The 16,897-nt window shown below is 41.1% G+C and overlaps 1 protein-coding gene across 1 annotated transcript; it reads right to left on the bottom strand.

The window, feature by feature from the left end:
* Positions 1 to 346: 346 nt before the first annotated feature.
* sqor (sulfide quinone oxidoreductase) lies at positions 347 to 7,685 on the bottom strand. Its single transcript, XM_005929149.3, has 10 exons — positions 7,520 to 7,685; positions 6,707 to 6,911; positions 6,362 to 6,532; positions 6,170 to 6,223; positions 5,873 to 6,067; positions 5,534 to 5,743; positions 5,153 to 5,336; positions 1,794 to 1,861; positions 1,496 to 1,674; positions 347 to 1,409 (listed from the first exon to the last, which is right to left on the bottom strand). Exons 2-10 carry the CDS (start codon positions 6,902 to 6,904, stop codon positions 1,352 to 1,354), a joined length of 1,317 nt encoding a protein of 438 aa, XP_005929211.1. The 5' UTR covers positions 6,905 to 6,911; positions 7,520 to 7,685; the 3' UTR covers positions 347 to 1,351.
* Between the last annotated feature and the right edge of the window lie 9,212 nt (positions 7,686 to 16,897).

The raw sequence follows: 16,897 nt of genomic DNA, 5'->3' as shown, positions 1-16,897 counted from the left end.
GCCAGTTTGCAATAAGAAGTGTAGTCCTGCTGATGACCTTTAATAAGCAGAGAGAAGAATAAAGAGTAGTCTGTTTGAATCCAGTGACCCAGGTCTCTGGATTTTGCAAATTAAATCCAACTTTTATACAAGTACACATCAAAGTCTATTGATAGTGATCAGGTAAAACAGATGATTCAGATTATGCAAAAGTGCTATCGAAAGGGTCTTCCTCTGAGAGCCTATCATATTCTTATTTCAGAGGACATACGGGCAATTTTACACAAGTGTGCAATTAAATTTTGGCCTCCCTCCCGTGTCTGAAAACCGCTTTTCAGATTTAACCATTTCAAATCAAAGCTGCTCGTTAAAGTCCAATACTGTAATTTTATTAAGTAATAATTAATGCAATAACAAAACAATTCATTTGTTGTTTCATATTATCCTGCAATAACAGTCTGACGTGAGGTTTCATAAGCTTCAGTCATTTTAATGATTATAGGATTTTTTTTTTTTTTAATACAATGAAGCTAGCGTTGAGTGTACAGCCACCAAGATGTTTTCGCCTCAGTTGAGAACTAATAAAAAAAAATAAAAATCATCATGCACAAAACTCTACTTCAGACACTGACGTCTAAATGCAAGAAAAAGCACTTGTTGTAGCCTGCATGTTAATGTTCAAACACCCCAAATGGCAAATCCTACACAATGTGTGGTAGCTTTATTAGTTTAAAACTCTAAATAAAGCCAAAGACTTGAACACATCTCACGCACAATGACTAAACTGTACACATGTGCACGGTTTTAAATGTAGCAATCTGGGAAAGAGTAATATTTATATGCTGTACTTAAAGGCTACCCTGAAATAATCTGAATTTAGAGTTGGTTTTTTAATGTCACTATATAAATTTTGCCAATGCCGACCAACTATAACTGAAAAAAACAAAACAACAACAAAACAAAACACCAGAGGTGTGGAGTAAGAGTGTTCTACAAACTTTTGTTCTCGGTCCCTATAAAAGCCCCATCTCTGGCTTATGAAAGCATCTCGACTGGCCATTCATTGGGCTGTCAAAAGTACCAATAAAACAAAACAACAACAAAAAAAAAACCAACAACAAAAAACCCCAAAAAAAACCCAAAACCAAAAAAAAACCCAGCTGATCTATGAGCAGTTTAGACCCACTCCATCATTCCAGTCGTTTAATTCCACAGTAATATCAAAAACGCTACTTAAATGAGCTTTTCTGTGAGACCGATTAATCATGATGTTCAAAACATTCACATTACTCCTTTATCCATATGCGTGTGCACCCTTGGGTAGATGATTACACAATGAATTTCCTTTCAGATTCAAACTGAAGATGAGGTTTCATTTCATCCCAAGATGCATGATTTTCCTGTAAGGTCCCGGTCCGCCCCACAGCCCCCTGTCGTGAGACAAATAAAGACAAAGCTGTTGTTGTAGCGGCTTAACTGCTGCTAATTAACTGCTGTTAATTAACTGTAAACATACCTAAGAAGCCCATGCCAATAGAGGTGAGGCATCACATCTGTTTTCATGTGGTACATTAATCGCCTCTCCTTGGCTTGGTTGAAGGGGAACGTTTCCAGCGGTTGTCCGTTGTAGTCGAACTCTGCCAGGATTACTGTGTTGTAGCTTGTGACCAAGGGACATGAAGTATACCCATCATACTAAATAAACAAGAAAAGGACAGATTATCAGTTTGTGTGTTTTTCAGTAGACGTATTTCCTAAGAAGCAGCTTTACCATATAGAAAATTAAACACATGAATCATAGCTGTCACACTTACCTTCTTATCTGGTTTTTCTTTTTTCAATATTTTGCTGATAGTTCGGCTCAAGACGGCAGACTGTGCCGCTAAAAACAAACAAACAAACAAAAAAAAAAAAAGAGTTTAAATTCTGCTTATATCCAACAGGTCCTTATTCGATAAACTGAATTACACCAGCATGTTTATCTTGGTCAAGTTTGCTGGAAGCTGTTGTAGGTCCTAAAATGCACACCATCATTGAGGTGACCTGCACATACTGACAAATACAAAGCTCAACCAAAAACAAAAGTCACATTTTGTTGGACTATCTTTAGCTCTGATAAGCTTGTGCAACACCACAACATTCATTTCCATCCAGAGTTGCATTCCTTTTTTTGTAAAGAGCTTCCATTGATGATGGGATTAAACTGTTCTCCAGCACATCCTGAACATCTAGACTTTGTTGTGGCCAATCCAGGGCAAACAATGTCTCATGCTCCCTCAACCACTGTTCTACAATTTGAGCCAAATAAATTGTTTCCATTTTTAAGTATGTAGAAGAAAATATGCCATTGATGGAAAAGCCTGGTCATTCAGTCTTTACTTTTGGACACACAATGTTGCTGAAACTGACCAACTGAAGCAACCCCAGATCACCACACTGCCCCCACGGACTTTTACAGCAGGCACCAAACAAGATAAGTGAATCACTTCATCCACCGATCTTCTTACCCTGTCATACCTGTTGCTCTGGATCAGGGCAAATCCAGTTCAGACCACCTGGGCCTTGCCCATTGCTCTAGAGTCCAACCTCTATTCTAATTTGCAAACTGAAGGTCCCCCAGTCATACGTGGTTTTCTTAAAGCTACACAGCCATTTAGTCAGAATCGCTTGATTTTGCGTTACACTTTGTGTGTGGAAATGCTTTTACCCTGACTGTTAAACATAGCTGTGAGTTTTACTCTTTGTTTTTACCTTCATCAATGAGGTTATTTTTCTCAGTAGAACCTTTGCGTGTTATCAGTCTGTCTGTAAACACATTAGCTCAGAAAGGTTTTGAATGTATTCTGATAAAACTTTGTAGGGGTGTAGAGTGGGGTCATGTTAACAAACCATTAAAATTTTGCTTCCATCCACTAAGGTCAACTCAATGATTTATTGGTTGAAAATTGATCAAATGCCTTAAAATCTAGAATCTATGATTCTTACAATTTGGTGTGCATTATTGATATATAGAACCCTACTGTATAAAGACTTAAAATATGTCACTTTTGACCTCTCCTTAATAGTTTGATCTGAAAGTCAAAGTGATAATACTACAAAGAACCATTTAAAACTATGTTTCTTACTGCCATAGAAGCTTATAGGGAACGATATACGGGGGACTATTCAGCTATTAAGCAACTTGAGGGTGGGTCCATTTCTTAAATGGGAATTAAAGCCTGAAGTGAAGTACACACAGGAAGTGATTACATCAGTGAGTCAAGAACATTTAGTTGACATCAAGGCATAATGACCTGTGGCGATGCAAAGTGGGCAAGCCACGAGTCAAAGTCTCAACTCTGAGGCGCTCGGAGGTCTTTGTTACAAAATAAGAAATGTGGCAGAAGAATAAAAGACTTCAAACATAGCAAGCAGCATGTAAGGCTACTGTGCTCTCTGACTTCATTAGCCTCAACTAAATTTAACAAGTTCAGGCAGCTTGTTAAAACATCTGAACCAATCAGAAGCCAGAGACGCTTACAGCAGTTACTGTTCCAAATTAAGCAAACAGCGATGAAACTTTTGAGCTCTTATCCTAAAGAAGACTACAGCAAAATCTGAAGCATTTATAGTTAATGATCTGTTGTTCAAGTGCGTTCATTGTGTATGCCTTCGACCTGTACACCCAGAAGACAGCATAGAGTAGATCCATATTCACTAGATCACCTTCCCAGAAACACAGTGGCTCTGAACCTAAGATTTAACTATAAATATGAAACTTGTTCACCTTGTGTAGCATTTTACCGACACACTTCCCTCCAGATCAAACTTCACCCAAGGACAGACAGATGGACTGACCGGCAGATAATGTCAACACTACAACTGTTAGAGGGGCTAAAAACAGCCACATCCTCTAGACTGAAAAAAGAAAAGCAGTGAGCGATACATTTACAAAGGTATACACTCGCTTCAGGCTGCATACCCCACCATGACTAAGCAAAAACATGTTTTACACACACACACACACACACACACACACACACACACACACACACACACGAACTCTTTGTAGAACTCTATTGGTAAGGTTGGCTGAGCAACAAAGCAGGACACTCCTCTGTTATGGATTCAAACATCACTTTAACAGAAATGCTCTTCACAGGAAAACCTTCCAGAAGGACAACAGTATAGTACCCCAGCTACACAGAAGTGACTCTCAGTAAAAAGCCATTAGACAGCTTTGTAAAGTATGCCATAGAGCTTTTAAAGAACTCCAAACTGAACTATCCAGTCAGAAGTGAACAGACCATGTATTTAACACTCGGCCGCTGCTCATCACCGACTCATATCAGCCTTAATGCCAGCACGTCTCAGCTTGGTCGGAGCTGAAGGAAGGAAAGCAGCCAAAACCAGTTCCAGAGCACAGCAACCGAACACTAAGATGAAGAGTCAAGTTTCTGCACGACAATGCCCTGAATGATACAAACAAGACAAATATGGAGTGGCTTCAGGACATGTCCGACTCTGCCTGATTAGTCCAGTCCAAACGTGGGCTTAAAACACCTGAGAACATCTGTTCACGTAATCCTTTTATCGCGTGTGACCGTGGCAGGATGATCCAGGAAGAATAGCTAACCTGGCAATCTGTCTCCACACTGAAAAATGAAACTACTGCACCACAAAGTGTGGGTATTTTCCTTAAGTGATGAGACACGATATGTTAAATCTAAAGTCTGCGCTGAATTGCTTGAAATGTAGTTTATTATTAACAATGATTGCACTGGCTGCAACGACACAGGAAATCCAAAATTAGCCAAGTGTGCAGGATTAAAGCTTGTACTATCTGTTCATGCCAAATACAACCAAAAAAACAAAACAAAAAAGAAAACCTTCTTTGTGAAATGTAAGGATCCAATCAAACTCACAAAACGATACCTGACACACTGACCAACCTACTAAAACAAGCAATGTCCCCACAGAAACAAATTCACTGGGTGTGGTGGTGTTTTATAGTCTTGTTCCAACAAATGATTGTGTAATACAGCAGATAGTAGCTTTAAAAAAAATAATAAAAATGCAAAAACCCAACCAAAAGTCCAAGCAGGTCACACAAGAGGAAGCTGTGGAATGAATGAGCAGAGTTTTCCAGACTTCACTCGGCGCAACGATCAACCTAAGTGCACAACACACTTACCGACAGCCGCTCCGGTTTTGGATGTGGGAAGGTTGGTGCAGTCTCCGATCCCAAACACGTTTGGATACTTGGTATGTTGGAGAGTTTCTTTGTTCAGATCCAACCAGCCGATCTCGTCGGCCAGCGGACTGCCTTTAATCACCGAGCTGGGTCCCATTGGCGGTGTAACATGAAGCATTTCATACTTTAAAAAAAATTAATTAAAAAAAAATTCTGGTTATTCTGGGGTTTCTTTTTCAAATATTTTATATATTAAGATGCAAAAAGAGAAAATGTGTAGCCTAAAAGGTTGTAACCCCCCCCAAACAAACACCCTTTTTATCAGTACTTAAAAAGAACATTTATACATGAAACAAAAGTGAAAGTTGCTGTTACAGTTACCTCGATAACTTTGGTTTCCCCTGGTTTGTCAAGATTTTCAAACACAGCTTCTTGCTTATCTGCGCGCACTTCAATCAGGTTGTGCCTCAGGTTAATCTGTAGGTCACGCTTTTTCACAATCTCCCACAGTGAGTCAGCGTATTTCTTTACCCCAAAGATCACAGGCAATGATGTGTTATAGATCACATTGGCTTTTGCTCTTTTGCCCGTCTTCAGTTGAAGCAGAAAAAACAAAACAAAAACAAAAACCACTCATCAAATTTGGGAAAAAAGAAAAGAAAAAAAAAAAAATCACATTTGATTTTTTGTCTCTTGAATAGATCTCAAAGATTCAAGTACCTTCCTGAGGTAGGCGTCTGACAGGTACATGATCTTTTGTGGCGCTCCAGCACATTTCACAGGAGTATTTGGGAAAGTGAACACAGCATTGCCCTCTTTGAAATCCTGCAATGCTTTCCACGTCTTCTCCACAGTTTGGACAGAGTAGTTAGAGCCAATTTTTGGGTGCTCAAACCCCTCTGGGAGTCCTTTGATCTACAAGTAAAAACAACAGCAAAAAAGTATGAGTATAAATCTCTTAAGATGTAAATTGGCAGAGGCTGATTAAACAAATGGGAAAAAAACCTGTGATTTCACCTTCTCATAATGGAGCTCTAAACCAAGCGCCACAATCAAATATTCATACGAGATCTGTAGGGAGAAAACGAGTTTATGTCAGGTCTTTAAAATAATATTCAGCTTCTCTCTCTCTTACACACACGCACACAGAGACAGATCACGTGTTTTTAAGCCATTTTATAACTTTACAGTTTCCTGTTGCAAACTTACTTCAGTCCCGTCATCTGTGCATACAGTATTTGTCTCTGGGTTAATTTCCTGAACCTTAGATTTCACCCATTTCACTCCAGATGGCATAAGACTCGCAGTGGGACGGCTTGAGGACGCTACAGTCTTTGCACCAGCACCAACCAGGGTCCATATTGGCTGATAGTAGTGGATCTGAAAAACACTTTTTTTTTTAATAAAAAAAACTTTGTTGACACAAGCTTGTGTGCAAGTTTCCTTTCAAGGTTTGAAGCACAGAAATGTAAACAGGAAGTCACGGATGAAATGAATAAAAGCCTAAATCTGCAGTGGGTGCTGGGTTACTGTGATCCTCTAGTGTGTCCTTACCTCGCTGGGCTCCACCAAAGCTACATTCTCTGCTCCCACCAGCCTCTTCATCCGGGAGCTCATTGCGATACCGCCAGTTCCTCCTCCCAGCACAAGCATTTTGTAATGCTGTTTGGCAGAGGCAGGGCTGCTTGTGTGAAACTGAGAGATAGCAATGCCCCTCGGGTGGCACTGCTTGAGATGACGCAGTGCAGCCATCCTGTGTCTGAACCATAAACACAGGTCGTTTTAGATTAGCCCCAGCTACACTGTCTGGGGTTAGTGCAAAAACATGACAATCTCTACTTTCTGCTTTGCTGTTTCCCATTAGCTAGAAAGTAAAGAGCTTAGCCGGATACAGGAATGGCTGGTGGAAATAAAACAAGCAGGATTTCAAACTCTCATCACATGTCTGATCATTATTTGTTATTTGCTAATCAGCCCAAATATCTAGTGTGAGGTCATGATTTTGATTTTGTGGGTTTTATCTGTGGTTCTACCCACAAGTATTGTAACACAGGCGCCCACCAGGCCACACAAACAAACAAACAAAAAACCCCACACAGTGTGCGATACCATAACATTTAACGGTGCTTTAAAGTAGCAGGTCCAAAGAAGCTGTACACTGCACCACCACCTCAGAGCTGTTACGCCAAAACAAACGTGAACACAGGTCTCATCTATCCGGGTCCAAGCACAGTCTGAACTCAAGGCAGTGCTGCTGCTGTTGCATGCTGCGTAACAAGCTGGCACCCGCACAATCATTCCAACACAGACAGAGAGCTGATAACGTGGTGCTCAGGTACACAAGTACGTCAATAAGCACAGGCCTACCTCAGCAGGAGCGCTGTCAACCTCCCGTGTTAATGTCCGTTTAGGCGGAATGCTCTTAGGCTGGGAACAAGTCCGTCTGACCTAATTTCTAATTTCCTCTCAGTGAAGAAGGTACCAGTGCCGCTTTCAAGCCCTACCCGCTGCCCAATTGCAGTTGGCACCTCCGGTCCCGCCCACTCCAGGCGAGTCACCAATCACAATCGACTTTTTTTAACCGTCAGTTTAAAACTCTAGTGTTAGCTTCTACAGCCACTGTAGCCTAATTAAACTAAATGCATCAGAATAGATTATTGTGGGTATTTTGGCAAACGGGGTAACGTATATCCCAAAAGTTTAGACTTTTTTTTAAGTGTTACATTGTTTTCCTGTGCTGTCGAAATCTGACACTCTACTTTACTAACTTTGGCCTGAAAGCACCCCAGTGTGGGCGGGTTGGGGACATGCCCGCCCCGCCTGCACGTAGTCGGCCGGGAAAGCACTATTTACGGTACAAACTGTGACTTGTACGTGCTACCCGTTGAGCCGGTGATGGACCAGCAATGTATTTGTTACGTGATGTGCGAGAATGCTCTTATTATTAATAAAGTCATCTGTGACATCTCTATTACTGTAGGCTTCTAGTAGTACTATACGAGTTTGCCCTTTAAACCATCAACATGCTGTAGGTTTGTTGTTTATGGCTGGTCATTTTCCTGTGTGCACGCCCGCAGATTCTTATCACGTAAACTGCTCAGCAGATAAAACGTATAAGCTGGAGGGTTATGTTTATATAAAGGTTAAATTTGGTGCAAAAAGCCTACAACGAAAAGTTTTCAGCATTATCATCATGACTGTGCTTGTTTTGTATTCATCAAACTGGTTTTACTGCTTCAGATGTCACCCCCATGTACCATCTGCTTTTGGACCATGTGTCTGTAAACCAGTCCAAAGTTTAAATGATGAAAGTTCACTTGTAATTTTCAGCGTTCGCTTCACTCTTTTAAGGAGTGTTGTATGGAGTTCATATGCTACAGGTGGGATTTAGACGTGTCAGTACAGATATTGCAATAAAAACAAACTTTTTGAAAGCAGTTGACACATAGTCTTAGCAGACATCCAGAGTCTCAGTAAACACATCCATCAAAGCCTCTTCAAGCAAGAATAATATATTTTTACACATTTAACAAATGCTATAACTAAGGTTTTTCATCCATCCATCCATTCTCCAATTCAGGATGGGGTATGGGGCTGGAGCCAATCTCAGCTGTCATGGGGCAAGAGACAGAGTACACCCTGGACAGGTGACCAGTCTGGTACAGGGCCAGCACAAACAGAGAGACACGCTGGCATTCACACCTATAGTCAGTTTTTGGAATCAACAATGAGTGTAACCTAGAGAGTACCATATAAAGATCTAAATGATCATGTCACATTTTACCTCTGACCTCTCCTTCAAGGTCAGTCGACTGGTCTGAAGGTCAAAGTGATAATAATGCTATAGAGCAACTTCAATTAAATTTTCTTACTGCCATTGTTTGTATTGAGAACAAGCATATAAGAAATGATATATATGGAGATTCTAAATATCACGTAACATTTGACCTCTGACCTCACTTTTATGTTTCACACCTGCCTTTCTTTAAAGTTGATCCCAAATTGTTAAATCTTTAAAGAAAACGTTATCAAGAGGAAGAGATTGAGCTGCTTAGTTTGAAACATACTGTATATTACATAATATAATATATTTTTTCCAAACTTTAGTTTTCATTTGTATTCTACTTGACTAAAATGCTTTAGTTGTCTGAAAATGTTTAGCTTTAGTTGAGTTTTTATCACCACACAGTCACCTCGCAGGCTGGAGCCTATCCCGACTGTTATAGTGTGAGAGACAGAGTACACCCTGGACAGGTCGCTTGTCTGGTGCAGTGCCAACACATAGACCGACAACCATTCGCGCTGGCGTTCATACCTACAGTCAGTTTTTAGAATCCCCAATTAACCTAACTCCCATGCACTCCCTTTGAACTGTGGTAGGAAGCCAGAGAACTTGAACCCACGCAGACACGGGGAGAACATGCAAACTAAACACAGAAAGGCCCCAGCCTGGATTCTAACCCAGGAACATCTTGCTGTGAGTGCTAAACACCACACCACTGTGTCACCCTTCACTCAAACAAATATTTATGACCCAAATGCTGACTTTAAGTAATTTTATTACAAGTGATTTTGTTAGATAAGTACAATATAAAAGAAACATACATTTAATGGAATCTGGATAAAGGAAATTTACGTGACTGACATACATTCAACCTACACTAAGCAAAATTTGCCACTGTAATAACCTTGGTTATGTCTCTCCGAGCTCCTTGATCCCTTTCTAATGAGAGCATCAGGTGCTTTTAGTCCCTGTAGGGTCGACCTCGCCTTCTGCACACCTGTTTTGTGTTATGCAGTACAGGAACACTGTTTTAAGCAGTGCACATATGGTGTGATATCGTTTTAAAAACTAAAGATGTTCAGCGGTGAAGACAATGACTGTTAAAACAGTTTCACATTACTTACGTAGAGTATTATTTAACCGGAGCTTGTGCTTTCTAGCATTTAGTCTGTTTTGCTTTATTTGAAAGGTTGATGCAACAGAGGGTGCACCTCTGTGTTGCACTCATTGTGCTGTAGTTTGCCATGCATTCATGTTCTAATAAAGAAGTCCTCAGTAAACGAGACAGCATTTGGGCGAGGTGCCCAGTGGCACTTCAGTTTACACCTTTAGAAATATTGCTTGATTAAAACAGGAGTGGTGTCTGGAAGCTCACGGCTTGCGTTAGTGTAGAAAGTCTAATGTTGTGATAATGGTGTGACTCTTAAACTGCCCAACCCTGTTCTCTAAATGACAAAAAAACCCATTATTTCCTAATCAGTAGGGATGATTTTCTTTCATCATTTTAGCCTTTTTGGCCAGGGTGAAGGGAGTATCTGCCATCAAACAAGAAGACAGCCATGTAACTACACCCCTAGCCCTGCTACACTGGCAGGGCTAGGGGCCAGGACTCTCCTCTTCGGGTTTTTGGGGGATGTTGCTAACTCCGGGTCCGATAACAGGCACCACACCCGCAGTAGATGTGCTCGGTGTGAGGTCTCGCAGCAAGCTATCAAATACGGCTCATTTCTCGACTTTTAACAAAATGCTATACGTCGCCAGGTGTTTCATCAGATTCGAGGAGTTACCTCCTTTGCACAGTATCACCTTAAAGCACTTGTTGCAGGCTGCTGAGTTTGCATCTTTTGCTGTGAAGTACAGCCAGACTTTGACCGCTTTACCTTGGGCATTTTTAATCTGTAGCTCTGCTCTAAAAGAACGTACGTACCTACTTGGGCCCGCCTACTGCGCTTGCAAAGGTAAAATGATTGGCTAGAATCCAAAGTGTATGACGTTTTAGGAAAAAAAAAGCACTGAAATGTGCGCTGCTTTTCGGTCTGGTTACTACCGTTTATGTCCATTACCCATCCCTACTAATCAGCAATGTCACAAATGTTTAAATCTAATCTAGAGTGGTTATAGTTGGTCTGCCTAAACTAACAATCCAACAGATAAATAGTCACCTGACCTACACAACTCAGCATTAACCCACATGATTAGAAAACACTACTGTCCTCCCAGTTGTCTGTGTTAACTGTAAAGGACATTTATTTTTTTATTTCCTGCAATTCATCTGGACTGTGCTCTTAAAAAAGTCGTTCTGACCTTCGTCCTCTTCCCCTCCATCTTAATATGGGATTAACTACGTGGTTGTGGGGGATCAGTTTACAAAGTTTATATCCACAACAGCACGCATGCCCAATTTAAAATCTTTCAGTGTAATGTGTGAAGAAAAAAAAGGATTACAGTTGCATTAACATTACTTTTTAAAAGTCCTTTGAATGCATTGTATAATGTTTCCTGCCGCTGGAATTTTATCCTATAAAAACATACTTTCCCATACAGTTACCTTGGCATTTCATTATGAAGACACATTTTTTTTAGTGTTTATTGGTGGATTTGGCTGTTATTCTGTTTTAAAAGTGTTGCTCACAGACATCAGACACTCGGTAGTTTATCAGTAGTCACTCACTGCTCACATGTACGCATTGCTAAATTAATACAGTATTACAAATTTGTTCAAGTTCAAGTTCAAGGTTCTTTATTTGTCACATGCATAGTTATACAAGCATAACACACAGTGAAATGTAGCCTGACACGCTCCTCGACATGTGCAAAAATGGGGGGGGGGGGGGGGGGGGGGGAGGCCATGTTTAATTGTTTTGAAATGGCTGCAGTCCGTAATGTTGAGAGGTTTTCCTAATATTTTGGCCACCCTATTTGTTTTCATGATGATCAAAATAATTACTTTAGCTGAGTGCCAAGTGCATATGGTATTTTCATGGCCTATACCAAATACTTAAAAACAATCAGTATTTAGACATAATTATTTTGTCAGCTAATATTTTATTTTGAAACCGAAAGGTGAAAAGCTCAAATTTATAAATTTTCTATTATTAATGTGTTTTCATGAATTTATACCTGTCAGACCCAGGGTTCGTGAGCAGTCTATGGACTTGTTAATGTTTGACGGTGTGTGTTTGGTGCTGCTGTCCCTTGTTTCCCTGTGTACTGGTGTGTGTGTGTGTGCGTGTGTTGGGGGTGTCCTGGTTTTCCTGGCACACCAGGCCTGGAGGGTTGTTCCCGTTGGAAGGCTGGCCACACCCAAGGAGGAGGATGACACACCTGCAGCTATTCTGGATCGTCGGGGGCACCACATACCAGTGTGGCTGAGCGCTCGACGCTGGATTGTTGCGTGACTTCCTGTCAGTTTCTCAGCTACTGTGTGAAGTAAGTACTACCTGTGGCCCTCACACCGGTAGTCATGAAATGCTTTGAGAGAATAGTCCTTCAGCACATCAAGGATTACCTCCCCCCAGAATTCGACCCCCACCAGTTAGCATACCGTGCAAACAGATCCACAGAAGACGCCATCGCCACAGCCCTCCACGCTGTGCTGAGTCACCTAGAGCAGCGGCAAAGCTACGTCCGAATGCTCTTTGTGAACTACAGCTCAGCCTTTAATACAATCATCCCGGACATCCTCATCACCAAACTGGTCACTCTTGGCCTCCCTCCTCTCACATGTGCCTGGATAAAGGATTTCCTCACAAACCGGCCCCAGACTGTAAGACTCGGCCCTCATCTCTCCTCCACTCGCACACTGAGCACCGGCTCCCCACAGGGCTGTGTGCTGAGCCCCCTCCTGTATTCTCTCTACACCCACGACTGCAGTTCGACCCACAACAACACTCTCATCATCAAGTTTGCTGATGACACCACGGTAGTCGGACTCATCTCGAAGGGAGACGAGGCAGAGTACAGAGAGGAAGTCCTGAAGCTGGCAGCATGGTGTTCAGAAAACAACCTGGCACTGAACACTAAGAAAACCAAAGAGCTCATTGTTGACTTCAGGAGACACAGCACCGACTTGGCCCCCCTCTACATCAACGGGGAGTGTGTGGAGAGGGTCCACACTTTCCGGTTCCTTGGTGTCCTCATCTCTGCTGACATCTCCTGGACAGGAAACATCTCAGCGGTCATCAAGAAGGCCCAACAGCGGCTGCACTTCCTGAGAGTCCTCAGGAAGTACAAGCTGAACTCCAACCTGCTGCTGACCTTCTACCGCTCGTCCATTGAGAGCCTGCTAACCTACTGCATCACGGTATGGTACGGCAGCTGCACCAAAGCAGATAGAGTGAGGCTTCAGAGTGTGGTCAAGACAGCACAAAAGATCATCGGCTGCCCTCTCCCCTCCCTGATGGACATTTATTCCTCCCGCTGCCTCAGCAGAGCAGCAAACATTATCAAGGACAGCTCCCACCCTGGCTTCAACATGTTCAGCCTGCTTCCCTCAGGGAAGCGCTACAGGTGCATCAACACAAAAACCCACAGACTCAAAAACAGTTTCTTCCCCAAAGCGATAACCACCCTGAACTCACACATGCACAGATAACACAGCCCCCCACTTCCCACTTCCTCTATGGACCACCACTGTGCAATACCAATTCTATGTGCAATAACTCAACTGTATATACATAACACTATTTATTACATATTACTTACGTCTTGTATATTGTACATTTTATTTATATATATATTTGTTATTTATTATAGTTTTTCCCTATGTTAATACTGTCCATATGTACATAGCGCTGCAGAACTGTACCCCCCCCCAGCATGTTTACACTGAGTAGGAGATGCTCTGTATCTCATTGTACAACTGTATAGTGACAATAAAGGCATTCTATTCTATTCTATTCTATTCTATTCCTTTAGTTCTAGTCGTAAGTAGTTTATGCACATTTCTGCTGTCACAGAGTAATTCCAGCACAAATGTAACTAGGTATGACGGTTTGCCACGTAACTTTGCCCATCAGAGTGAGTATGCTTGTAGCTCACATTCATAAAGCCAGGACGGTTTGCCACTTCATTTTACCCGTTAAAGTATGCTTGTAGGTCACATTCACAAAGGTAGGATGGTTTGGCACTTAATTTTACCCGTCAGAGTATGTTTGTAGCTTATATTCACAAAGGTCGGTTCGCCACTGAATTTCGTGTTGTATGCGTAGAAACAAGGGGTAGGATGGTTTGTCAGGTAGAATGGATTCCCAGAACACCAGTACTCACGGGTGCCTTTGTGTGCGTTTCCCAGGAGGATTATCGGAAAGGAGGAAGCAGCGAACAGATTGTACACAGGGAACAGAGACACGGAGCACGGGCGCAGGGAGAAGACACGAAACGGGAGTCGGGAGCACACGGGGATTTATTGTTTGCCTTTTATTTTTTACTTAACTGTAAATAAAGACACCTTTGCATCGCACTAGTCCTGCATTTTGGGTTCTACTTGTCCTTTGAGCTTTGTATGTAATTATGTCTTTTACAGTAATTTTAGAGATTTATGGTAACAGTGCAAACATAACATGTATGTGCTACATTAGCAGACAAATTGAAAGATGGCTAACAGTTATTTTATCTTTCAGATAAGATAACCGTCAGTATGGCAAACATACTGGACTACTAGATGCCATTTAGAGGATCAAGCAGGTGCAATAGTGCCACCTCTCTGTATAATTTATTTTTTATGGCTTGTTTGTTTTGAGCTTGAATTTCGCTTTCTTTGCTCCAGATGGCAGCCGCAGCACAATCAGCCCAACAGCACCAACCAGTATCAAAGCTGACTCACAGAAACCCTGACAATAAGAAATGACATCAGCTTAGTGCAGGAGCTTTTACCAACACACCAGAGAGGGGCACTCCAACAAAGAATACACTCTGTAAACAACTGCAACCTCTCCAGCAAACTAAAGTCTGGATTAAACTGATTTAATTATTATAATATATGAATTCCATCCATTCGCTTCTCCTTTTCAGGGTCGCTGGAGCCTATCCCAGCTGTCATAGGGCGAGAGGCAGGGTACACCCTGGACAGGTTGCCAGTCCATCGCAGGGCCAACACACAGGGACAGACAACCATTCACTCCATATTTTCTATTGTGTGTGTGTGTGTTTTTTTATCTGTATAGTTCATTCACCCATGAATGAATAATTGAAAGACTGTCTTAAAGTCACAACTTTTCAAACTATTGATTTGTGATTCTGGTTACAAATTTCTTTGTATTGCTGCACACAACATTTCATATTTAATGACTCGAGTTCATGTAGAAGAAATGAAGTCATTGTGAGTTAGAAAGAACATTCCTGTCATGAGGTAGAAGCTGAAATCAGTTTTGGCAAATTCACTTTTACATGTCTTTTATTTTACCAGTTAAAAAGTCTCTCTGAGATTAAGTCTTTTTCCAACTGAGATCTGGCTAAGACAGCAACGGATATTGAGACAAATATAAGATAACAGTTCTATCAGCATACAGAGCTTCTGACATTTGTCAGAACACAAGTCAGTCACTTCATCTCTGTGAGCAATGAATAAAACTCACAACCATTTCACTTTTATCACAACATTACTGACTTTCTCCCTGTTGGAGTAAAAAGTGTTCAGACACTACAAATTAAAATGTGAAAGATTTATTGAAACTTTACAGAACTGTTGAAATTAAAAAAAGCAAAAATGTGTATATGAATGTATACGCATCAGAAAACTGACAAAGAAAATATACATACAATCTGAGGACATAGTCCAGTAAAATCCAACGACAAACATTCAGTGGCCACTTTATTAGGTACACCTGTTCAACTGCTCAGTTATGCACACATGTCAGCATCTCAAAAGGTTAGGTTGGGGTTTAGGCACACGGATACAGTATTCAATTCAATTTTATTTATATAGTGCCAAATCACAACAAAAGTCGCCTCAAGGCGCTTCATATAATACGGTAAAGACAGAGCGTCAGAAGAAAGAAAGGTGACTCAACGTGGCATCGTCTTGATGCCAGACAGACTGGTTTGAGTATTTTACAAACTGTTGACCTTTGGGGGAAGTATCCAGCACAATTATCTCTGCCTCTTAATGTCAGAGGTCAGATGATAATGGCCAACCTACTTTAAGCTGATGATAGGAAGGCAAAAGTAATTCAGTCAAGCGCTCGTTACAAACAAGGTATGCAGAAGAGCTTCAATGGCCTCCACAGTCAACAGATCTCAGCAGAGCTGACAAATCTGCAGCAACCGTGTGATGTCTGGGGAATGTTTCCAGCATCTTGTTGAATCTAAGGCAACTCTGAAGGCAATAGGGGATTCAACCTTGTACTAGCATGACATGCCATGACACGCACCTGTGACATAAGACTGGTAGTACTGAACTCTGTTTGTTGCAACTAACCCTCATCTGAGAACGTATCTATATTTGCTATATTTCAGCTGAAGGACAGTTTCACTGGTGCCTCTGACAGAGCATTACAGTGTATTGTTCTTACATATATGAAAAATGTTTGAGGTATTTTTATTGAAAACAGCGTGTTTTTAAAAACAATGAGAACGGCTAACGTAGGTGGGGGACTGCTGTGCTGAGAACTGCATAAAGAGTGGTGAGAATGACTTTTCTGCTGTGAGGATTGCATCAAAGTGATTGAGAAAAACGGTACTTTAGATCCCAGAGAAGATACAATAACACAGAGTCAGAAAGATACTTACAAAACAGGAAATAAACTTGACACAAAGCCTGTTTACTAAAACCTGCTAAATTTTATTATTACAATAAAAAGAAGAAAGAAACTGATTTTTTTTTAAATGCAACTGTAATGTTAGGTCTTAAAAATAATTAGGTATTAAAAACAATGAGATGAAGTTAGACAATAAACTAAAAATATAATGCAAAGTATGACTTGAGATTTTTTTAAAACAGTCACTTTTAATCTTTTTTCATT

This window comes from Haplochromis burtoni, unplaced genomic scaffold (assembly GCF_018398535.1).
Source record: "Haplochromis burtoni strain Fernald_Lab_line unplaced genomic scaffold, NCSU_Asbu1 Contig_77, whole genome shotgun sequence".
Lineage (NCBI taxonomy): Eukaryota > Metazoa > Chordata > Actinopteri > Cichliformes > Cichlidae > Haplochromis > Haplochromis burtoni.
The sequence above is the reverse complement of the archived record's forward strand: the minus strand, read 5'-3'. Positions and strand labels throughout refer to the sequence as shown.